The sequence below is a fragment of the Trichosurus vulpecula genome, chromosome 1 (genome assembly GCF_011100635.1).
Source record: "Trichosurus vulpecula isolate mTriVul1 chromosome 1, mTriVul1.pri, whole genome shotgun sequence".
NCBI classification, from domain to species: Eukaryota; Metazoa; Chordata; class Mammalia; order Diprotodontia; family Phalangeridae; genus Trichosurus; species Trichosurus vulpecula.
In genome coordinates this window covers 396,496,348-396,521,585 of record NC_050573.1, presented here as the reverse complement: position 1 = coordinate 396,521,585, position 25,238 = coordinate 396,496,348, and the positions used below count along the sequence as shown (strand labels likewise).

Sequence of the window (25,238 nt, the reverse complement as noted above, 5' to 3'; positions counted from 1 at the left end):
GAATAAAATTTGAACCAGACACCCTTAATTCTAGGGCCTTCTCTCTGTTAATTATTTCCTGTTTGTAGATTGTCTATGCGTAGTTGTTTGCATATTATCTTCCCCCTTAGACTGTGAGCTCCCTGAGAGCAGGGACTGACCTTTCTTTGTATTCCCAGCATGTGGCTCAGTGCCAGGTTTACAGTCGGTGCTTAATAAAGGTTTATTGATCGACTCCAGAGCCAGATGGCTCTGAGAACTATTCTCAGAGCTTGAGCTTATGTGGCTAACTGAGCTGTCATAGGGGCCATGGGTTGTCTTTCTTAATGTGTTTCTAGCCGTTTCTTAATGTGTTTCTAGCCCCTGTGATTTTCCTGAACAAAATTTAACTTATTTTAGGTCTTTTCTACTTAATAACTTGATGGTGGTTACTTTTTTCCTAGATTGTCAGTGGCATAATTCATCATACCCAGGCTCCTAAACTACTTAAACGATTGTTTCTATTTTCCTATGCAAGTGCTAAACAAAACAATACAGGTATGTGATTTCTGCTTTTTTTTTCTTTTTCTCTTTTTTTTTTTTTTTTTTTGAGAGTGAGCAACATTTTTCTTTTACTGTCTCAGAAACGGGCTTGGTGTGAAAAACACCTAACTACCACCAATTGGCCCTTTGCTATAGTATATTGATACTTAATTAACATTTTTGTGTCATGGACCCCTTTGAAAGTCTGGTGAAGCCCTTCTCAGAAAAACATTTAAAATGTATAAAATAAAATGCATAGGATTACAAAGGAAACCAACTATATTGAAATATAGTTATCACAATATTTTTTAGAAAAGATGATAATGGTCCCCAGGTTAAGAACCCTTATACTAGTGTCTTTCTGAAAAAGGGAGCCAAAACGAAGAAATTTTGGAAATCAAAGATGACACATCTTCAACTCTTGAGTCTAGTTCTCCTCAGAGCAATCAGCCTGTTTTGTTGCTGGTGTAGTGGTCAGCAGAATGAGGAGCCATGATTGCCTTGGCAGCCTGGGACTTTGGCTGGAGCACATGCTTGGAGCACATGCTTTGAGCACTTGTTCAAAATAATGGAGAAGGCAAGCACCACTAGCCATCCTCCCACACTTTTGTTTTGTCGATTGGCACCTAGATCAGCCCATTTGCCATGCTTTCTTTGTCCTGAGCTGCCTTGCTTTCCAGTGGCCCCATAGGCTTTCAGACATATGTCAGGGAAGCGGCATATGGAATGATGTGGGAGTTTCCAAAGGCACGTAAAGAGTATTCTAGAATGCAGTAGTGTATGCTCTTGTGGCATACTTGGGTCCTCGAGTATTCTGATTAGTCAAATACTCTGGGTACTAGACAGCTGTCACATATATTATGTATACTATGACCAGCTTTCATAGAATTAAACTATAAACTTCAGTCTGGATGACCTGGATTCCAGCCTCTGACACATACTGACTAGCTCAATCTTGGCCTCTCACTTCAAGGGGGTCAGCATGTGTTAGTAGAGGGAATTTCTCCAAACCAGCCATACCATATGTATTTCATTCATTTCCAAGGAAATCTCTATGAATTGCAGAACAATTGCCAGTCACTGATAAAATTTCAGGACTGAACCCAAAATACACACACACACACACACACACACACACACACACACACACACACACACACACACGCACACACACACGTTAATGTTTAACAACCAGCTCTCTAGGGGGGGAATTTCTGTAACACCCTTTAAAGTTTGTTCTGCATTGTTAACATTTTCTCCATCACTTTCTTAAGCCTAGACTATCAGCAAAACAACAAATCAAGCCCTGGTTTGTAGCATTTGCTGATTTTTCAAGAGATACAAACGTTCACAGTGAAAATTTAATAATTCGCTCTTGCAAGGTGGTTTGAGCTGGCTCTAGCACACCCTTGCACACATCCACTAAAACTGTGCTGAATATCATTTAATTTGGTTTTCTTTCAGAAAAGGATTAGAGTGCTTTAGAATTATCCTTATAAGTACCAGTTAATATGATAATGTAGATGTGTGGAACAAAATTTGTTCTAATATGAAAATAGTTACATGGGAGATGCTAATTCCTTCTCAGTTATTGTAATTAATTGGAAAGTTTGCTGGTTGAGAAATTATGCTCTACTTGAATTAATTCTATGCCCTTCTTGGCTTTATTTTAGCTTTCTGTCTTGATTCCTGGAATTTGGACACAATCTGTGAATATTTCTTGGCTAGCCAGTTTTTGACTTTCTCTCCACCCTAACATATGTTGATCAGTATGCCAAGAACCTTACCCCAATTGACCCTGCCCGTTTTATTCATCTGTGCTAACTTACGTCCCTCAGCTAGACGGACCAGAATTTTCTTTAAGAGTTTTTATGCCTACCCTTCTCCTCCCTCATCCACCACCCTCATTGAGGAATTTTATACAAATAAATGTTAAATTTAGCAATTAATTTGACCAATTTTAAATTAGAAATCAAATATGTAGGAGTTTGAAGAGATGAGAATTTTGTAATCTGGACTGTTGTTGTCAATATGTTGTCAAATAGAAATAGATCCCTGCCCTGCCTACTGACTTAGAAAACTGTAAATTAACATTATCTGTGTTGTATTGTATTTTTGTTTATTTTATTAAATATTTGTCAATCACATTTGAATCTAATTCCATGCACTCCTTGCCACATGCTGACTGTGAGTTTGACACCTCTAGTCTGGACAACCTGTTGCCACCATTATTTGCCCTAATATTTCATTAATGTGTTTCACTGAGACTCCCCAAAAGCTTCATTACACTTTCAGAGAAAGCCTTGCCTCTCTGGAAACTTAACTGCGGAACCTGAGTGACATAGTCTTTGAGACCTTTGTAAGTTTCCTTTCCTAGCTGGGCAGCTGAAGGAAGCTACTGTCTTGATTCAGTTCAAGCCATCCATAGAGGAAGGCCTTGGGATTTTTTTTTGTGTTTCTTTGATTTGGGGTTTTTTGGGGTATATATTATTTTATTTATGCTTATGCCCTGGGGTTATTCTAAATGGAGAGCACAGATTTTATCAGACAGGTAATCTTCAGTAGCCTCTTTATTTTCAGATATGCAGTGATAGACATTTGAACCAAACGGTTCACTGCGGTTTGAGTAAAACATCTGAGACTGTCTTGGCAAGTGTCCTTGCCTGCCTGTGGTCACAGCCAGATACTTCTCTCCCCTCTAGCTCCTTTCTCACGACTCACAAATGGGAGCAGACATCAGGTGAGGCAGAGGGATGATCATCTGTTGCCTCAGTATCCGCATGGCTGCTTTCTCCTTACCTATCCCCGGGAATCTTGATTTCCCTTCCAGGGGAATGACACATGCTATTGTGTGACTACCATAGCTGCTAAACTACAAAATTCTCTTTTGGTGGCCATCTGTCTTCAAATAAAAAGGGTGGTTTACACTGAAAAATTTGACACTTGCCTAAAATCAGCCTTGTGTCTTTCTGTACATTGTGTTAAGGCTAAAAAAATGCATTTATTGTTTTAGCATATCTGCCAAGCCTTTCTTCAGAGTTTAATGCCTCTTTGAGGAGCTAAATTATTGCATAATCTGGCTAAAAATGTAGCTGGGTGTGGGGCTTTGTGAAATATAGCAATCAGAATATCTTTTTGTCATGTGAAATGACAGTCATTTGTTAATGAAGAAAATAGGATAAAATTTTTGCTTTTTTTATTTGGACCTGACTTCTTCAATTTACAGTCTTGGAGAGTTGCCTGGACCACTAAGAGAGTGAATGAGTGGCTCTTGGTCACACAGCTTTGTATGTGTCCCATGTAGTACTTGAACCAAGGTCTTCCAGATTCCTCGGTCACCCTTCAGGGTAAGATTAGGAGTAAGAAATGAATGGTTTTGGAGGGGCCAAACCAAGATGGCAGCTGGAAAGCAGGGACTTGCATGAGCTCCCCCCCAGGTCCCTCCAAAAACCTATAAGAAATGGCTCTGAAAAAATTCTAGAGCTGCAGAACCCACAGAATAGCAGAGGGAAGCAGCGCTCCAGCCCAGGACAGCCTGAATGGTCGCTGGGTAGTCTATCACACAGAGCTGGGGGCAGAGGGGAACAGAGCCCAGCATGGGCTGCACCCATACCAACCAGACTGGGAGCCGGGCAGAACAGGCCCTAGCACCCTAAATCAGTGAGCTGTGGCAGTTACCAGACTTCTCAACCCACAAACACCAAAGACAACAGAGAAGGTTAGTGGGAAAAGCTGCTGGGACAGAGTGAAAGGAGTTCGCAGTTTGGCCACCACCCCAGGGGCAGCGGAGGTGGTGCAGCTACAGAACTACAGCTGCAGTTGCTTCCTGCCCCAGGCCCACCTGGTGAGAGGAATTAAATGGCGGATCTGAGCAGGAATGCAGTCTGCTTGAGATCTGAGTCACCGGTCTGGTTTGGTGGTTCTTGGGGGAGGAAGAGCGCTGGTGTGGCAGAGCTTGCTGTGTAGAAATAGCGCTGAAAACAACAGCACAGCCCCTCAAGCTTGGAAAAAAGTACTCTCTACTCTGTAAGCAGTAATACCCTGACGAAAAACTCAAGGGTCAAGTAGTTGGCTGGGAACGTGGCCAGGCAGCAAAAACAGACTCAGATTCAGACTCAGAATCTTGGAATCTTTCTTTGGTGACAAAGAAGACTAAAACATACAGCCAGAAGAAGTCAACAAAGTCAAAGAGCCTACATCAAAAGCCTCCAAGAAAAACATGGACTAGTCTCAGGCCATGGAGGAGCTCAAAAAGGATTTGGAAAAGCAAGTTAGAGAAGTAGAGGAAAAATTGGGAAGAGAAATGAGAGTGATGCAAGAAAACCATGAAAAACAAGTCAGTGACTTGCTAAAGGAGACCCAAAAAAATACCAAAGAAAATAACACCTTAAAAAATAGACTAACTCAAATGGCAAAAGAGTTCCAAAAAGCCAATGAGGAGAAGAATGCCTTGAAAGGCAGAATTAGCCAAATAGAAAAGGAGGTTCAAAAGACCACTGAAGAAAATACTACCTTAAAAATTAGATTGGAGCAAGTGGAAGCTAGTGACTTGATGAGAAATCAAGATATTCTAAAACAGAACCAAAGGAATGAAAAAATGGAAGACAATGTGAAATATCTCATTGGAAAAACCGCTGACCTGGAAAATAGATCCAGGAGAGATAATTTAAAAATTATTGGACTACCTGAAAGCCGTGATCAACAAAAGAGCCTAGACATCATCTTTCAAGAAATTATCAAGGAGAACTGCCTTGATATTCTAGAGCCAGAGGGTAAAATAGGAATTGAAAGAATCCACTGATCTCCTCCTGACAAAGATCACAAAAAGAAAACTCCTAGGAATATTGTTGCCAAATTCCAGAGCTCCCAGATCAAGGAGAAGGTACTGCAGACAATTTGAGTATTGTGGAAACAATCAGGATAACACAAGATCTAGCAGCTTCTACATTAAGGGATCAAAGGGCTTAGAATATGATATTCTGGAGGTACCAATGGAGCTAGGATTAAAACCAAGAATCACCTACCCAGCAAAACTGAGTATCATGTTCCAAGGCAAAATATGGATTTTCAATAAAATAGAGGACTTTCAAGCTTTCTCAGTGAAAATACCAGAACCGAATATAAAATTTGACTTTCAAACACAAGAATCAAGAGAAGCATGAAAAGGTAAACAAAAAAGAGAAATCACAAGGGACTTACTAAAGTTGAACTGTTTTGTTTACATTCCTACATGGAAAGATGAAATGTATAATTCATGAGACCTCAGTATTAGGGTAGCTGAAGGGAATAGACATATATATAGAGACAGAGGGCACAGGGTGAGTTAACTATGAAGGGATCATATCTAAAAAAATATTAAATTAAGGGATTGACAGAGGGAGAAAGGGAGAGATAGAATGGGGTAAATTATCTCGCATAAAAGTGGCAAGAAAAAGCAGTTCTGTTGGGAGTGAAGAGGGGGCAGGTGAGGGGGAATGAGTGAATCTTGCTGTCATCGGAATTGACCTGAGGAGGGAATGCCATGCACACTCAATTGGGCATCTTACCCCTCAGGAAAGAAAGGAGAAAGGAGATAAAAAGGGGGGATGATAGAAGGGAGGGCAGATGGGGGAGGAGGTAATCAAAAGCAAATACTTTTGAAAAGGGACAGGATCAAGGGAGAAAATTGGATAAAGGAGGATAGGATAGGAAGGAGCAAAATATAGTTAGTCTTTCACAACATGAGTATTGTGGAAGGGTCTTGCATAATGATACACATGTGGCCTTTGTTGAATTGCTTGCCTTCTTAGGGAGGGTGGGTGGGGAGAGAAGAGGGGAGAGAATTTGGAACTCAAAGTTTTTAAAACAGATGTTCAAAAAAAAGAGTTTTTGCATGCAACTAGGAAATAAGATATACAGGCAATGGGGCATAAAAATCTATCTTGCCCTACAAGAAAGTAAGGGAAAAAGGGAATGGGGGGGGGAGTGGGGTGACAGAAGGGAAGGTTGACTGGGGAACGGGGCAACCAGAATATGTGCCATCTTGGAGTGGGGGGAGGTAGAAATGGGGAGAAAATTTGTAATTCAAACTCTCTTGAAAATTAATGCTGAAAACTAAAAATATTAAATAAATAATGATTTTTAAGGAAGGAAGGAAGGTAGATAGGAAGGGGGGAGAGAGGGAGGGAGTGAGAAAAGAAGGGAGGGAGAGGGGGAAGGAGGAAGGAAGGAAGGTAGAAAGGAAGGGGAGAGAGAGAGGAAGGAAAGAAGGAAGGAAGGAGGAAGAAAGGAAGGAAGGAAGAGAAGGTTTCCTAACTGTCTATGACTACAAAGAGTGTTAGGAAACTTCATTAAAAATGTGATTATTGCTGTAGGTCCTGTTCTATCCCAGAGCTGTTTTCCTAGAGTGTTATTTCTCAACTAGGTTCCTGTAATGAGCTAGGGACTTCATTGAGGGTGCCATATAGTAACAACTGTGTTGATTTTGTTAATTGGCTAAACAGACCTTCTTTGACACCATAAATAGCAGAAGCTCTGCTTTCCTCCCCAACTTCTAAGCAGAGAATGTATTTGAAGCTGGAAGGAACAGAGTATTGGATTAATACAGTTGTAGACCATGACAGAAAGCTATGTACAAATCACTGGAAAAATGTGCTTTCTAGAGAAGCAAAGGATGGTAGAACCAGTACAGGACTAGGCACAGAGTCAGGCATAGTTGATGATGAAGGCAGTGTTGCATGGAGGAATATGAAAGTGGAACTGGTGTGGTCACAAACTATTTTAACATAAACACTCCCTAATTTTATTTTCTATTGTGTGGTACACTCAGTGAAGTGGAAAGAACAGTGGTTTAGCAGTTAAAGAATCTGGGTTTGAATTTTGATTCTGCTGTTTAGTATCTGTGTGACCTTGAGCAAATCCCTTAATCTCTCTGGGCCTCAGTTTCCCCTTCTGTAAAATGAAGACATTGGATTAGATGACCACCAAGATCTCCTTCCTGTTCTAAATTTATCATCCTGTAATTCTGTTCAGTTTCCAGAAAATAAAACCTATCATATTAAAACAAACAAAAGAATGGTTTTTAAAAGTTAGGTGTATTAAGTTTGGTTGATGTGAGCCCATGAAAAAGGGAAAGAATCTCAAATCTGAGATTCCCCTTTCACATAACTGCAATATGAGTGCTTCATGAAAATCTTTCTAATCCCTTTATTTTTGTTTTGTTAGCCACAGGTCCCCCACACCAAACTGTGATGTTTGACACGATTAAGGACTGGCATTGGGAGTTGGAGCGAACAAAAGGAAACATAAAATACAAAGCAGTGAGTGCCAATGAAGGCTATAAAGTCTGTGAAAAGTAAGGTTTTAATATTGTGCTTTTTAAAAGAAACCTTGAAAATGCCAAAAAGTGTTATTGTATAGATTTCGAAACTGTGCTAGGCAAAATTCAAATGTATAGCTTCTTTTACCTTGGAGTGGGAATTATATTTTATATGAGCTCAACACCTTTTAGAACCTTAGTTCTTGATGCTCATTTGAAAGAGGGTCCTCAGGGCCCTGCTGTCAGTGTCTCCTGAAATCCCTATTGTAGTTGTAGCATTTCATAGTGTTTTGTGGTCAGCTAAATAGTCTCTCTCTGCTCAAAAGAGGTTTTCCTAACAAGTAGATCAGTTAATCAGTAGATTCTATCAAGTCTTGTAGTCAGCTGCCAGCCTAAACCATTACCTTTTCTAGAGCAGGGCATAAATGTATTCAGTGGAGTTTGAACCTAACACGCCTCATTGTTTTCAGCCCTGTTTCATCCTCTAAAACCTCTTCAGTTGAGGAGCTTGATGGTAAAATTTTCAAAGTTAACTTTTTATTGTTGAGTCTAGCACACATAAAAACATATTATCTGTAATAATTGGCAAGGAACATGGCTTAATCTAGCAAGTAAATGCTGACAAAGGGGGATTTTCCTCATGTTTGTTCTTCATTTGGCCAGACAGATCTTTAAGGGAACTATTGAAGTGAACCAAGAATAATAAAAGCAGTAAAGAAAAATGGTTAAATCATCAAATTATTATTGCTTAAGACTTGGGTCCCATGTCACTTGGACAGATATGCCAAGCCTAAAACATGCCGTTTTCCAGGATCCCTCTATAGCAGGAATTCTTACGCTGGTGTCTGTGTCTATGGTTTTCTTAATATTTCTGTAAGAGTCTGCACCCACAGTTAGAAGATTGTGCTTGGAATTGGGAAGTCCAACGTTCAAATCGGATCTCTATGATTCTGGGCAAGTCACTTAACCTCTCTGTGCCTCAGTTTCCTCATTTGTAAAATGAGGAGAATAATAGCACCCACTTCCCAGGGTTGTTGTGAGGATAAAAATGATGTATTTATAAAGCACTTTGCAAACTTTAAAGCACTATGTAGACGCTAGCTTTTATTAGTATAGCTGGTTTTCTTTGTAATCCTGTATATTTTTTATGCATTTAAAAACATTATTCTGAGGAATCCATAGGTTTCACCATACTGTCAAAGTTGAGAACCACTACATAATGACTTTAACAAGTTCTCTGTTCTCTAGACCAGGCTTCTTAAACTTTTTCCACTTGAGACCCCTTCAGCATTTCTTAAACTGTGGGTCAAGACCCCATATGGGCCTGTGACCCACCATTTAAGAAGCGCTGGTAGATAGATTGCCCAAATAACTAGACTCCTGAAGGATACCCTGCTTGCATCAGTTTTCCCTCCACCACCCTTGTTAAACATTGTGCGCTCACTTATTAATTAGGTGAAGACTTTGGGGTTTGTTCTTGAAATTTATGACCCTAGGCAAGTTCCTTAATAGCTCTCAGCCTCAATTTTCTCATCTATAAAATAGTCGCAATGATAGTGCCTGCCTTGTAGAGTTGTTGCAGGGACCAAATGAGGTAATCTACTTTTCACAGGTTAAAGTGCTATAGGAATGTTAACTGCTGTTGTTATTGTTATCAGCACTACTCCTAGAGCAGCACATCTGTCCTGCACTAGAACCTTCTGTAGGCATTCCCAGCTTGAGAGCTACTACAAGACCCTTCTCCTCAACATTCGGAGCATGTTAGATAAAGCCATAGATTATTAGACAAAGAGAAGGGATTGATAGTGAGTTATTCACCTGTTGAGGTGTCACGCTTTGTCACAAATTGTCCTTAGATGCTCATGTAAGCAGTTGTTTTCCAGTCCCTGTGCGCGTCCATCAGCTCATAAGGGCTAACATTTAAAGTGGCATTTTAATGTTTGCAGTGTTCTGCAGGTATGATCTCATTTTATCCTCCAACAACCCAAGATTGTTACAACTTGACAAATCATGCCTTGTAACTCTTTCCCAAAGTAGATAACACCCTAGAGAGAATTTCTTTCATTGACTAAAAATGATATGTTTACTTACAATTACAAATCTGGCCACCTAGAGTGCTGTAACTTCTGATTCCTGGCAGATCCCCACCCAGGACAACAAAAGGGCACGTCAGGTCCTCATGCCCGCCTGGGAAGCTCCTGGAGCAGAACAACCCAAAATTACTACCAGTAACACCATAGTATATAGAATTTCCTACAGACAGAGACTACTTACAAATTTGGAACCCCCAAAATGAAAACAGTGTGGTTTTCGTGTCATTTTTTGAGGATATCCTGTTTTATTCCTCTAGCTGCCAGATCTTTTCTGACTTTTCTAACTTCAGGTAGAAGCTTGAGGGGAAATTTTGAAACATTTTTTTGGAGATCACTTTAGTGGGTTTGCCAGTAAGTGAACAGTGCAGGTGTTGGCACTTAACAAAGAGCCTACTCTCCACTCCGAATGGAATTCTCTGTACTTGCCTCATGGTTACTTTTTTCTTCATGCCACTGGGTAATTTTAGTTTCTTCTCTTGAAGAAAGGGGCTTTTTAAGAGGAAGAGGCAAAGAGCTGCTTTGTTGGTAACCAGGGTTGCTTCTGAGAAACCAGGGCTTCATACCTGATTCCGTATAAATCTTCTTCATGACTTTCTGTATAGCATTTGGTTTGTAAATGTTTAATAAATAACAGTTTAATGTGAGACACTTTTAAAATTCAGCCCAGTGAAGGCTTACTTTGTTTAACTATATCTGAAAATCTAGTGTTTGGGACTAGTTGACACATCTCCTGTACAGTAGGAATATTGGTAGGGAGAAAGCGATATACTACTTATAAGGTCCTTGAATTCTAGTATTTTGACAGCTGTATTTCATGGTTTGGAACAACATGTCCCTTTCCCTTATGCTGTATGCTGGGGGGCTATGTCCTCAGTAAAAGCAACCAGAGTCTTTAGAAGTTCTCTCTGGGATGTGATAGGTAGGCTGGACTTGCTGATAGGGCTTAGCTAGTTGTTGTTGATAGACCCCTGTCAAAAGCTTTTTGCTGTGTTAACTTTCTTTATTCATGTGGTAGCTATAGGTGCCTCCACTGCCCAGAAGGCACCATGCTCAGAGATGATTGTCCTGCTGTGTCTATACCACTAAGAAAGGAATTTAGTTCAATAGACATTTTATTGTCTACTCTGTGGGATGATAGCTGAAGCTTTAATAACATTTTAAGTTTGTGAAGTGATTTACATAAATTATCTCATTTTATTTTCTTAATAACCCTGTGAGGTTGGCACTCCAGGCCCCTATTTTGAGGTATAGGGACAGGAACTGGCCGTCTGGTTTCATTGGTACAGGGACCTCCTGATGAGGAAACTCTCTACCAGTGCAGGTCATCATCTTCTTGGCAACTTATAGCCTGAGACAGTTGCTCAGAGCATTCAGAGTTGAAATGGCTTGCCCAGGATCATACAGCCAGTATGTGTCAGAAGCGGGACTTGACCCCAGGTCTACCAGGTTCCAAGACTAGCCCTTGATCCATTATTCATGTTGCCTCTCTTCAAGATATAGTTTACTGGGGCTGGGGATGCAAGAACAAAAATGAACGTCTTTGTAATATAATAAATAACATTTCACATATTACTAAACACAGGGTAGTTGAAAGTGAGAAAGTTAACAGTTGTAGTATGGCGTTAGTGAATGCAGTCCTAAAGTGGCACTTTGGAAGACTTGATTTTGAAGTCATCAGCAATCACTTACTCTCTCTTAGCCCCATTTTCCTCGGCTTTGAAAAAGGAGAAATAATAGCACCTGCCTCACAGGGTTGGTAATAGGATCAATGAGATGGCATGAAGTGCTTTGCACAAACTACAAAGTGCTGTCTAAAGGTGAGCTGTTCACTGGACTGGATGTATTAGGAAAACCTTCCTAGAAGAGGCGACACCTGAATGGAGCCTTGAGCTAGGCTAGCAGGTGTTGAGTCAGAGGTTCAAGAGGGTAAGAAGTCCATTGTAGCCTGGGCAAAGGCAGTAGGAGATGGAATGCTAAGTTTAGGAAATACCTGCTAAGTCACTTTGGCTGGAACAGAAAGCTTGTCAAAGGGAGTGATAGGACATCGATCTAAAAGGTAGTCTAGAGCAAGATTGTTGTTCAGTCACGTCCCATTTTTTGTGACTCTACTTGGGGTTTTCTTGACAAAGCTACTGGAGTAGCTTGCCATTTCCTTCTCCAGATCATTTTACAGTTGAGGAAACTGAGGCAAACAGGATTAAGTGACTTGCCCAGGGTCATACAGTAGTGTTTGAGGCAGTATTTGAACTCAGGGAGATGAGTCTTCCTTACTTCAGGCCTGACACTCTATGTACTGTGCCACCTAGCTTCCCTGAGCAAGATTGGATATTTCCTAAATAGCAGCCTGAGAAATTTGCATTGTATCTGAGATGTCATAAGGCACTTCAGCAGAGTTTTGTTTGTTTTTTAATAGGAGAGGGATGTGGTCTCGTCTGTGTTTTGGAAGTTATGGAGTGGGGAGGGTAGAGACGTGGGCTGGGAAACTGATTGGGAAGGCCATTGTCCAGCAGCGAGTGGTCTTGCGAGCTGAGAGAACAGGCTGGAGGCAAGAGAAGTGGAGGTAGAATCAGCGAGGTTTGGCAATGACCAGATAAGGGGCAAGAGAAGTGGAGGTAGAATCAGCGAGGTTTGGCAATGACCAGATAAGGCGATCAGGAAGAGGGAAGAGTCAAGGATGACTTTAACTCAGTCTCTCTCTATCTGGCCTCATTGTCAGCTCTGAACTCATCCCTCAACACCAGCTGCCTGTGGTACATTCCTAACAGGGTGGCCCAGAACATCTCAGCTCAACATGTCCAAAACAGAACTTCTCTTTCCTCCCAAACCCACCCCTCATCCTAAGTTCCTTATTTCTGTTAAAGGCACCACCCTTCTCCCATGTTCGTGACCTTTCCATTATACTCAAGTCCCTATAAACCCCACCTATTTAGTGTGTTGCCAAACCTTGCCATTTTTGTGACCCTGGGCAAGTCATTTAACCTTTCAGTGTTCCAGGCAAACTATGACCTGAAGATCAAATTAGGCCTTCTTTCTGTTTTTGTACAAACCTGTGAGCTAAAAATAGTTTTTAAATTTTAAAATACAACAGAAATTTGTTTAAAAATGTAAAAACCTTAGCTCCTACATTGTACAGAAACATGAAGCAGGCCACATTTGACCCACAGGCTGTAGTTTGCTTATCACTGTTCTAGACAAGTCTCTAAGACCATAAGTTGAAGAGAATGTGCTGACCAATCAAAAAACAAACGTTTATTAAGTGCCTATTACATACCAGACAGCATATTAAGTGCTAGGGATACACAAAGAGGCAAGCTATGTACAGGATAAATAGGGAATAATCAACAGAGAGAAGGCACTAGATTTAAGAGGGGTTAGGAAAGAAAGACTTCCTATAAAAGGAGGGATTTTAGTTGAAATTTAAAGAAAGTCAGAGAGGTCTTTAGTTGCAGTTGAGGAGGGGAGTGTTCAGGCTTGAGGGACAGCTAGAGAAAGTGCCTGGAGCCAAGAGGTGTTGTTTGTAGAACAGCTAGGAGGTCAGCGTCTCTGAATAGAAGAATATTTGTCGGGTTGTGGGGGGGGGGTGTATAAGAAGACTCGAAAGGTAGGAGGGGGCCAGGTTATGAAAGGCTTTGAATGCCAATCACAGCATTGATAGAGGGAAGTTTCCTTACCTGAGAGTTTCCTCCTCCACTGAAATCCACTCCTTCCTTTCCTTCATGTCATAGAATTTTGGAATTGAAAGGAACATCAGAAAACACCTTGATTCTCACTTCATAGATGAAAAAACAAGGCCAGAGAAGTAAAGGGGTTTGTGAGATTATACAACTAGTTTTTGGCACCCATAGGGTTAGAATCCTTGTCTTGTGACTTCCTGTCCAGTGAATGCTCCTTCTACACTGAGAGAGAGTGAGAGAGAAAATACATTGGAGCTAGTTCTCATTAATCAGGGAAATATGGTCTTTTGTCCTCAGCTATGCTTGAATTTCTTTGTTTTAGAATCTCAGCTTTTTGATTTAATTAACACCAGCCTTTGGTAGTAGAATAAATTCTTTCTTCCCTGTAGGCTGCCAGCCTACTTTGTTGTTCCTGTTTCTCTTCCTGAAGAGGATATCTCATGTTTTCAAGGACGAGGTATACCTGTAAGTAACTAAATTATCCTGAAAGCCAAATGCTCAAATCATTTGCCTTTAAACATGTATTTTTTATTTGTCGCTTACAGAACCGTTAACTTATTTAAAGCGCTGGGTTTATATCTGTAGTACTTAGTAGTTTGTCCTCCTTCCAATAGGGATCTGGAAGTATCTTAGGGATTCCCCAGAGGTGGTAGTGCTGCTGCTTCTAGAAAAGGGGGCTAACACAGCCTGGCCTGAGACTTTCTTCACAAAGCTTTACCCCAGTTTTACTGCAAAAACTTCTCATAAAAGCTACCTCTGATGTAATACTAATTGTGTGGCCCTGGGCAAGTAACTTAACCTCCCAGGGTTCAAAGTAACTCTGAAAAACTGTAACTTGCAGAAAAGATGCCATTGTATGTCCCTGACATACATCAAGTATTTAAAGTCTAGTTTAAAGAAGGAATCATTTTTTATTTAGTTTAAAGAAGGAATCATCCGAAATGATTTCTGTAAGTGTAGGGGGAATCCTTGGAGAGTCGGTAGTATATTTTTCATAAAAGGGTGGCATGCAGAGCTTTTTTTTCTTGCATTCCAAATCACGATCAGGCAGGAAGTATATTTAATGATCAAAGAAGACAAGACTTCAGAAACCACCCCTAATTTTCAAATTTCCCCTGCCTTTGGGGAATTTGTTGAGAAAAGAATATCATGAATAAATTCTATGCTACGGGGAACTTGCTTGTCCACTAAAAAAAGTATCTTTGTCTCATTGAAATTATAGCAGTATCCCCTGTGTGAGTTTGAATGTGTGACTGGCCTAATGGGTAGTTGTGTATGTGATCCCTGGAAGAATGTTTTTTTCATTGTCTAGATTTGGTGTTGGTCTTGCCATAATGGTTGTGCCCTTCTGAAAATGTCAGCTTTCCCCAAAGAACAGGATGACTCCATTTTACAAGTACAAAAAGCCTTCTTGGATAGGTCAGTAATTTCTTACATTTATATTCTTTTTTTTTCCTTCTAAGTGACTTTTTTTAAAAATTAAAATGCTTATGCTTAGTCATAGTAGTCTTCAGAAACATAAAGAATAATACCTGATAAAACATTGATTTCCTCCAATTGGCTGATATCCTTTTACTGCATGGACTTAATATTTGTAAATTACCTCGATTCGTGTTTATGAAACTAATTTTTATGAAAAGTGCTTATGCTTGTTACTTTAAGTGTTCAGAGACATGTACTAAAGTACCCAATAATATATTCATTTTTGCCAACCTGCTGATATCCTCTTGCTACAGAGATTTTGAGCTTTAAATACTTGTAGATTACTTTGATTCATGTTTTGTCTTCTAATCTCTTGATATTTTTTGATATCTAGAATTTACAAGACCATCCACAAGCCACCTTATGAAAATTTAAAAACTGAAGAACTATCAAATACCTTCATATCCCTACAGGAAATCCAGACTTCATACTCTAAATTTAAACAGCTGTTCCTAATAGGTGAGGAGTATGCAACAAAAATAACTTTTCTTCAAATGGGGAAAGAAATGCTAAGTGGGTCACGTTATAGATGGCACCCTTTCCTTACTCTGTGGTAACATTCAAATGCTTCTTGCCATCAGGATTGACAAAGATGTAGAAGAGAGGTCTCTAATTTAGGCCTCCTGTTGACTTACCTTATTCTAGTCTCAGATTCTTCCCCTTCTGTTTTGGGGGTCTATTTTTGGTCTTTATAGAATAAAAAAGTTCCTGGGAGATAGGGAATATGTCTGTAAATTCTTTATATTCCCATTATAGACCCAAGCATTAAATAATAAAATTTAATCAATAACAATATGAAATACTAAATAATGAAATATTTTTTAAAATCCCTCAATAAAATTCACATGGTTGCTACTACCTTTAAAGGTTGGCAAGGGAAGTCATCAAAAGAGTATGGTTATCATCTTGACACCCCACTTTTGAAAGATTCCCTGATCCTAAATAAGTTGTGATACAGTAATGAGATATTCTGCACCATAATAAATGATGAATACATTTTGTCTCCCCATTAGATTGCTAGCTTCTTGAGGGAGGAGACTGTCTTTTTCCATTTTTTTGTATCCCCAGGGCTTAATGCAGGGCTCTGGCACATAGTAGGTATTTAATAAGTATTGGTTGATTGATTGATCCTCCCGGACAAAGAAACATACTGTAGGCCCAGCCAGGTAGGCTTCCTTCCTTCCCAGAGGATTGAAGTGAACTCCAGTGGGACAGACTTATGCTAGTTTTTCACTGGTTATTTTTGCCCTTATTTGGCATGAACAGGCATGAAGTTGCTCTATCTAAATATGTGTTAATTTATCAGATTTTTTTTTTTGCTTTTCTTTGTCACATGTGAATTTAATTTGGAGGGGGAGGAATTGGAAGTAACCATGGTATAAGGACAGAAGCTATCAATAAAACATTTAAAAACACAATGTTACAAACAAAACCAGTACAAACAAGATTAGAAGAGAAGTCCAAAGCTTGGACACAATTTTTACAGCAAGTGCCTCTGATAAAGGCCTCATTTCTCAAATATATAGAGAACTGGGTCATATGAGAATACAAGTCATTTCCCAGTTGATAAATGATCAAAAGATGTGAACAGGAAGTTTTCAGACGAAGAAATCAAAGCTATCTCTAGTCATATGAAAAAGTGCTCTGAATCACTATTAATTAGAGAAATGCAGACTTGCACCTCACATCTATCACTTTGACAGAACATGACAGAATAATGACAGAAAATGTGACAGAAAGAAGAAAATGATAAATGTTGGAGAGGATGTGAAAAAATTGGGACCTTGATGTACTGTTGGTGGTGTTGCGAATGCCTCCAACCATTCTGGAGGGCAATTTGGAACAATGCCCAAAAGGCAGTCAAACTGTGTATACCCTTTGATCCAGCAATACGAGATCATAAAAAAGGACCTACATGTATAAAAATATTTTTAGTAGCTCTTTTCGTGGTGGCAAAGAATTGGAAATTGAGAGGATACCCATCAATTGGGGAATGGCTGAACAAGTTGTGGCATACAAATGTAATGGAATACTATTGTGCTATGAGAAATGATGAACAGGAAGATTTCAGAAAAACCTGGAAAGACTTATATGAACTGATGCAGAGTGAAGTGAGCAGAACCAGGAGAACATTGTACACAGTAACAGCAAACATTGTGTGATGATCAACTATGATAGACTTAGCTCTTCCCAGCAATACAGTGATCCAAGATAATTCCAAAAGACTCATGAGGGAAAATGTTATCCACATCCAGAGAAGTAACTATATAGTCTGAATGTAGATCAAAGCATACTGTTTTCAGTTTTGTGTGTGTGTGTGTGGTTTTATTCCTTTTGCAAACTGTATAATTTTTTTTTGCAAACTGCTTCTTTTTTCACAACATGACTAATATGGAAATAAATTTTACATAATTGCACATATATAACCTATATCAGATTGTTTACCATCATAGGGAAAGGAGGAAGGGAGAAAATTTGGAACTCAAAATTTTATAAAAAATGAATGTTAAAAATTGTCTTTACAGGTAATTTAAAAAATAAAATACTATTAAAAAATACATGTGTTAGCCTTTTGTAAAACTCAAGACACTATAGAGGAGAGTGCATTGATGGTTAAGGTGTATAGACTTAAGATTTTAAATTTCAACTGAATTGAAATCTATATTGTGGGGTCCCCTCCTACTTTATCCAACAGAATATTGACATCTTTGTCATTTCTTTCTAATGAATACTTCCTGACCCCTTAAAATTGGGAAGTGTTCATGTATTCAAACTAAGAAAAAAAAGTAGTTTAATGCTTCTTTGCTACTAGCATTTCTTTTAACTAATGTAAATTTCTCTTATATTTCTCCAATGTCTAATGTAGAAGCTCTTCCAGGGCATCTTTAACTAAAAAATTGAATTCACAAAGTAGCCTCATGTTTAGATTCTGAAATGTAAACTAAATTCCTGCGTATGTTGTCCTTTCTTAATCCCAAATAAGACTGTTAAGTAACACTGATTTCTTAAGTCTTACTTAATGTCGATGTAACTTTATTTTTTCTACTATTGCAGACAACAGTTCTGAATTTTGGGACACAGACGTGAAATGGTGTTCATTATTGGAAAGTAGCAACTGGCTGGATATCATCAGGTATTTAGTCATGGTTTTCAATCTTCTAGATCTGTAACAATTGAACTTTCTTCAATCATATGAATTTTATTCAGGTACTTTAATATTTGATATTGTTATTAATGAAATTTTATCAGTCAATACTTGTGTCTATGTTGGGAATATACAAAATTCACAGATATATTGCCTACCCCCAAAAGAATTTTTTTTACTCTCTGAAGACCAAAGATAGATACCCAAAACAGATAAGGACTGTTAGATAAAGGGAGTCATTTTCCCACTGTTCTCTTAATAGCCCTAGGCTTTTTTTTTAATCCTATAAAAAATGAGGTATCCTCGTCATAATAAAGAGGAGGTGATAGACTCAAGATACAGAATGAAGACATTCATTTTCAGAAATGGCCAATGTGGGGATTTATTTGGTGTGACTCCATAGAATTGTTCCAAGGGTTTTGTATTTCTTTTTTTAAGGTGAAGAGGGATAGATGGGTTATGGAAGACAAAAGATTGCCAAAAAAAGAAAGAAAAGAGTCCTTGAAATATTTTTTAAATGGACAGAATAGAATATTAAAAGGGCCAGAAGAAACCATAGACAAGCAGGCTAGCTATGTTTAATTTGTTAGCGAGCTGTACATGATAGAGATCTGTAGTTTCATATTCAGTCCTCTATGTTCTGTTCTGTGTTGTACAGAAATGTTCATTTTGTTTGGTGCTTGAGTTTAAAGAAATCCCCCCCCAAAAAAAATCACTCAAGGTTCTTTGTGGTTTTTTTTTTTAAGTTTTTTTTTATGCCTTTTGTTTGCACGTAAGTCATTTCCTTTTATAACACTCCACACTTACCCCACACCCACACACACTTTTACTCCTTTTGAACCTTCCTTTGTAACAGACCAACTTACACATAACCAAATCTGACAGTATAGACAGTATTCCACATCTGAAGCATCCCCCACCTCTTTAATGAGAAGGAAGGACTCTTCTTCTGGGAAGGACATCTCTTGTTCTATGTGACTAAAATAGGTCATTACAGTTGGTCAGAGTATAGTTGCGTTTTGTTGTTTTTTCAAAAAATTACATTATTGTAGTCATTTCTATTCTCACAATTGTTTCATTCTGTGTCAGTTCATATGAGGTTTCCTGTGCTTTTCTCAATTTCTCATATTGTTCATTTCTTTTGACACAACAATATTGCATCACATTCATGTGCCACGCTTTATTTGGCCATTCCCCAATTGATGGATACCTCCTTTATTTCCAGTTCAGTTTATTTTTAATGTAGCCATAGCCTGTTGCAAGTCAACAGAGAGTATGTCAGAGCAAAGTCCCAATGGAATGATGCTTCCAAGGGTTTGTCTGAGGAAAGAGGGATTCTTCTGTCCCAAAATAGTAATCGTCCACCTATGCTCATAAAAATTCATAGTTCTCACTTGTTGTTTCACATGTTGTTTCACATGTAATCAGGTGTTCTCAAAACTAAAAATACCCTTGGACTTTGGAGTAAAGAAGTTGTAGTATTAATAGAAGTTACAGATTCAAGTAAAACAGTATGCATGTGAATATACAATGAGGAAGGGACCTTCTTGGTCTTTCTGATGGGGTGCCTTGGGTGCCTGTGCTTGGACCCCAGTTCCAAAATCACATCCAGTTTGAAAATCACATCTCTCCCTAGCATCAAAACACTTTCTCAGGCAGTTTCTTTCCAACCCAAGGACAGCATGCCTTAGCAAAATGTTTATCTCACTTCCTAATGCAGTGGCCAGCTGTACCTGTAGAATTTATTGGTTTGAACTGGCTGAACTGGCTGTGTACTGGGTCATAAAGATATGTACTACTCACTGACGTATCGTATGCATCCTAGACTTAGACACAGGTATACTCCCTTACGTTTATCTTGTCTAACAAGACATTGATGGAAGCAGCCTGGGTGTTTCTCAGTCAGCCCTGACTGTTAGTTGACTTTTCAGGCCTAAAATCACACCTCCATGTAGCCCCACCCCCCCCCAGGCTATTTCCCAGTGAACTATGGGTAAAATACATGTGCAGTAGATACAAAAAGTACATGTTCCTTTAAGAACTGACCACTCCCTAATCCCTCTGTGAATCACCTAATTAGCATATTTGGCACATGTTTTACTGTAATTTAACCTATATAAACATTAACTGCACCCCTGTAAGTTTGCAGGTTCCCTAAGAACTCTTGCCTCCTCAAAAGCATAACAATAAATCTTTGCCACCTTGACTTAAAGAATGCTTGAGTCCACAGATTCATTCTAGAAGGCCTCGACCTTATCTGGGAACTCCAGTCTTGGGGTTCCTGTATCCCTGGTTATCTCTCCAGCCCTCAGCATTTCCATCCACAGTCACATAGTCCCCTGAGGGGGAAAAACATAAATTATGCATTAAGCTTTTGAGGTTAGTTCAGCTATGAGAGTTGCTAAATTATCACATTTTCCTAGGAATAAGGTATTTTTGTATAAATATCTAGTTCAGAAACACCTCTAAGAAAATCCTTACAGAAGTTTTTAAATCTCATGGGCTTTTTGAAAATGTTAAGATTCTGATTCTCCACTGAAGTCCTATCTCAATGTCACATTGTAATGTAAGGATAGCTCTTTGATCTCTGAAACTGTATCAGCTAAGTGCAGTTCCACAGCCAGACTGTCTTCCCAGTATTAGTTTAGCTGAATTCAGAGGGGCTCCTCACTAGAATGTTGGCTATTGGGCAATGACCTTGAGCCATACCAGCTAACTCACTATGCTCCTATCCAAACAGGCATGTAGGAGTTGTAGTCTGTATGAATGGAGGGAATACCCACACCTGTAAAATCATTCATCTTTTTAAATATTGAAGAATATTCTAATAAGTAGATTTGACATTCAATTTAACAAACATTTATTAAGTGTTTACTGTGTGGTGGAGCTTTGTGCTTGCTTTAAGCCTTGCTCTTGTTTCCTTATCATTTGACTGTCTTATTGGGTCTTTTGTTCTCTTAAGGTATTGATATATTAATCTAAGAATCTGAAAAGCAATTCAGACCATGCCTAAGCCGAAAGCCTTTCCTGTTCTCCACCTTGGATTAGTGTTTTCTCCCTCCCTGAATATTCCTAGAGCTCTGTTTAGTGTCTCCTTAGTCTCTATCTCTCCCTTCCCCAAATGCTTATTATCTTTGTTCATGTTCTATCTCTCCTTGAGTAGGGACTGTTTCATTTTTATGTCTTCATATTCCTAGTGCCTAGCATGGTGTCTTGTGCCCACATTCATTGGGGGCCCTTTATAAACTATCTGTTGTACATTTATTGAAAGTACCACACATAAGCATTTGTATCCCTTTTTCTTGTCTCCCTTGTTAGACGCAGTCTGAAAAAAGCAATAGAAGTTATTGAATGTCTAGAAGTGCAAAACACAAATGTTCTTCTCATTGGTAAGATGCTGTTTGAAGAAAAAAAGCATTCCCTTTTTCCTTCCGTTTATGTGACAGTTGTGGAGAGTTAATGATTTTCTTGCCTATTTTCTTGGAGCCCTAAAATTTTCTGCCTGGAATTTTCATGTGGCTCTTTGAAAATAAAATCTTACTCCTGACCCCTTGGCAGCAAATTTATTCTGAGACTATGAAAGAATATTTGAAATCGTAGGGGGTATATTTTCTTTATGTAAGCAGATAGCAAAACTTGAAGTTATTAACATCCTTGAATTTCCTAGTGGTGTTTCAACTTAGTTGAAATGAAGAATCTATAGATGTGTTAAAGTCATTCTCTGTACAGTTGTACAGCCCCAAACATAGAGCTTTGTAAGATTACCCTAGTAACTTCCGGGGATAGTGATTTTTCTTTGCCTTAGGAGACTAAAGATGCCATATTTGAGGATAGGGACTTGGAAATTCAAACAGAATAAAAGCAAACATGGAGGAAGGGAGGTCATTTCTAAAAGGAAACTTTACAATAATTCCTGACATACAACTAAATGCTTTTAATGTAGTTGGGTACATGAGCTAACTCTCTTTAACAAAGTGTTTCATATAACCAGAATTGAAATTACTTAACTCGTTCTCTAAAATTAACAAAGCTTTTATGGTTCATCTACTCAGTCAGCAGGTATTTTAGTGCTTACTCTGTTCTAGGCACTAAGTGCTGGCAATATAGAGAAAGGCAAATAAGTTCCTGTTCTCAAGGAGCCAGCAGCCCAGTGGGGCATTTTATATACATTTTTAATCTATATTTCTAAAGGCAGACTAAAAAGTCTATTTTTAACATATTTCAAAAAGGATTTGTCTTTAAATCTCAGATACCATCATTATTTTCTGCTGTGTTCAGAGAGCTGTATCCAACATCAGTAGGAATTTACGTGGAAAATCTTTGTGGTCTCAGGCTTCTGGGACTTTACAAATTAATGGGAAAAACAGAACACCTTACTGAAAACAGCACTACATATCTAAAGTGGGACAGAGTTTTTATATGAATAAAGTAATTTTGAAAATCAAAAGCACCTCAAGCCAGACTTGATCGGGATGAGCTCCTTGGGAGGTTTTAATTCACTCACTAGTGAATGTGGAATGTTAAGTCACTAGTAGAAGGGTTCACTTTAATAGATACATTGTTTGAACTGAAATCTTAGCCTCCATTCCCTTTTCTTTACATTACCTAAAAGAAATATTAGCTTAGGCTAAGTAGGGGAGTAGGAATTTTAGCGTTACTGTCTAGACTTCCATGTACTTGCAGAAGTATAACTTGTTTGGCCACTGCTAGAATATGAAAGACAAGAACGGAACTCTCTTACCTATAAAATCTACCAGTTCTTTTGTTTTTACTTTTGTCTTAAAGGAAAAAAGAGATAAGAGGTATGACTCAAATCTTAATGTGATAATTTAGGTCTGATGTAATGACCTTCGGAATTAAAATGTCTGTTGACTTGGGCACCTTACTTTGAGTTTATTACCTCCAGTAGTAATAATGCAATCATCTTCTTAAACATTTTTTAAATTGTTTTTAATGAACCCCTCATTGTTGCTGTACAGAGCAAACAATACAGTTGACACAGTTCCTGCTTTCTAAAAGCTTAAAGTCTAAGAAACATGCATTTTTTAAAATCTGTCACTTTCTGACTATAATATTATCATTCACCCAGCCTCCTAGATTGGAAATCTTGAGATTAGTTTTAACTCTTCTTTCTCAAAAATGTTTATCTTTATTTTGTTCTATGTCACATATATTAAACAAATATACAAACGGACAGTGTGGTATTTACACACATAGAGCATTCATTTGGTGGAGATGTAATTAGCTCCTCTTTTGTACAGAACATTATGGTGGATGCTACAGGACATTGACTGCCCGTGCCTTCATAGAGTGTAATGTTTAATGAGAAGATAAGACTACTCTATGACACAATTTTTTGAAAAACAAAGTATGTGAGATCAGAAGTGGAAGGGAAGTCAAGGAAAGCTCCACTTGAATTCCTACCCATCCTTCAAAGCCAGTTCACCAGGCAAAAAGGGACAGGGAAGAGTAGTCCAGGCGTAGTGTAGTGGGGGGAAGAGAAAAGAGAAGGTTTGGAATAGGCTTTCTAGGAAATGAGAGGGAACCTATTAAGATAAGGTAGAATTTTCATACAGCATTGAGAGTCAAGTTGAAATTGGGCATAACGCATTGTAGTGTGTGAAGGCACCTTGATTTTGTAAATTTCTCCATTGGAGTGAAACTGGAGAATACTGCATGATTGAGGTTGCTTAAGGATGGAAAATTCACAGATCAAGAATGGCCAAAGATCGATGGATTCTAGGGAACCGATTTAGGAAGAGTGGCAGACCATGTGGTCAAGACTAGGCACTGACACAAGAAAAAACAGTGAATGGAATGAACTGAGAGAATGGGGTTGAGTCAACAGGCCGCACAGCCGAGCTTGTGATAGAGGCGAGCAGAGGAATTTTAGTGTGAATAAGAATTGGAAGGATAAGAGATTGTGGTTAAAGGATAGAATTTGAGTTTTAGGAGCTGGAGATGGTATAGTTCTAAGAGATAGTCTTATTCTGACCCTGCCTGTGTAGGACTTAAGTAAGATAGAAAAGGCTGTTAAAGAAGTTACAGAAGAGGGCAGTCTAGTGGGCTATGCACACACAGATATATGGAATTCAAAAGGGAAAAGGTTATTCAGAGATGTTGGTAGGAAAAAATGGTCTGGAAGCAGTAGGTAGGAGCAACAAGTAGAGCCAACCCTTCTCCTGACTTGTAAGTCAGCCTTGCAGTTGCAGGAGATATGGTGTCGCCAGAGAAGAACCGAGTCATGATTAAAGGAGAAGTAGAGGAACTGTTCGTTAAAAAGCTTAGGAACTGGGGCAGCTAGGTGGCGCAGTCAGTAGAGCACCGGCCCTGGAGTCAGGAGGACCTGAGTTCAAATCCGGCCTCAGACACTTGACACAAGTACTAGCTGTGTGACCTTGGGCAAGTCACTTAACCCCAATTGCCCTGCCAAAAAGCAAAAAAAAAAAAAAAAAAGCTTAGGAACTTAGGGGACTTTTTGCAATAGAGTGGGTCTGCCAGAGGTCACAGTGGAATGAATAGGCTCTGAAGTGGATGAACTACTGTTATTTCCCTTTGGTGTCAGGACTTGAGTCTTCTTGTCCTCTTGGAGGGAGGGTAAGGTAGCTCTGCTAGTGATTTATGGGTTAAGACAAAGGGAAGAACATAATTAGGATGAAAGTTTCAATAGAAAATCTCCTTGAGAATCTGTAATGTTTCACTTTTCCTCCAGTGCCTAGCATGATTCCTGGCATATTGCAGATGCTTAAATCTTAAATTTATCATTAGCAAATAATTGATTGATTGAACCAGGGAGGATCGAAGCTAATTGGAATGTGTTTGAAATTTTGGAGAAGGTACTATGGACATGCTGCTTGCATCTAAAGCAGAGAGAGAGATTAAATGACCTGGATTAAGTAGTCAGTACAACAGAATAGAAATAATAGGCCATGGACAGAGTTTAACAAGGAAAGCTAACCCACCTCAAAATTCAAAACAGAATTTGAAATGTTTATATTTGGGGGTTTCTTTGTGAAGCTTCAACCCCAGGTATATAGCTATTGGTT

General features: G+C 38.9%; 1 protein-coding gene across 1 annotated transcript in view; it reads left to right on the top strand.

Moving 5' to 3' along the window:
• Positions 1 to 25,238, top strand: part of MTMR12 (myotubularin related protein 12) — an 89,718-nt gene that overhangs the window by 52,042 nt on the left and 12,438 nt on the right. The window contains exons 6-12 of the mRNA XM_036767645.1: positions 423 to 516; positions 7,705 to 7,834; positions 13,955 to 14,030; positions 14,878 to 14,984; positions 15,382 to 15,506; positions 18,102 to 18,180; positions 21,511 to 21,581. Of these exons, the coding sequence (XP_036623540.1) occupies positions 423 to 516; positions 7,705 to 7,834; positions 13,955 to 14,030; positions 14,878 to 14,984; positions 15,382 to 15,506; positions 18,102 to 18,180; positions 21,511 to 21,581 (682 nt within the window). The remainder of the gene's footprint in view (positions 1 to 422; positions 517 to 7,704; positions 7,835 to 13,954; positions 14,031 to 14,877; positions 14,985 to 15,381; positions 15,507 to 18,101; positions 18,181 to 21,510; positions 21,582 to 25,238) is intronic.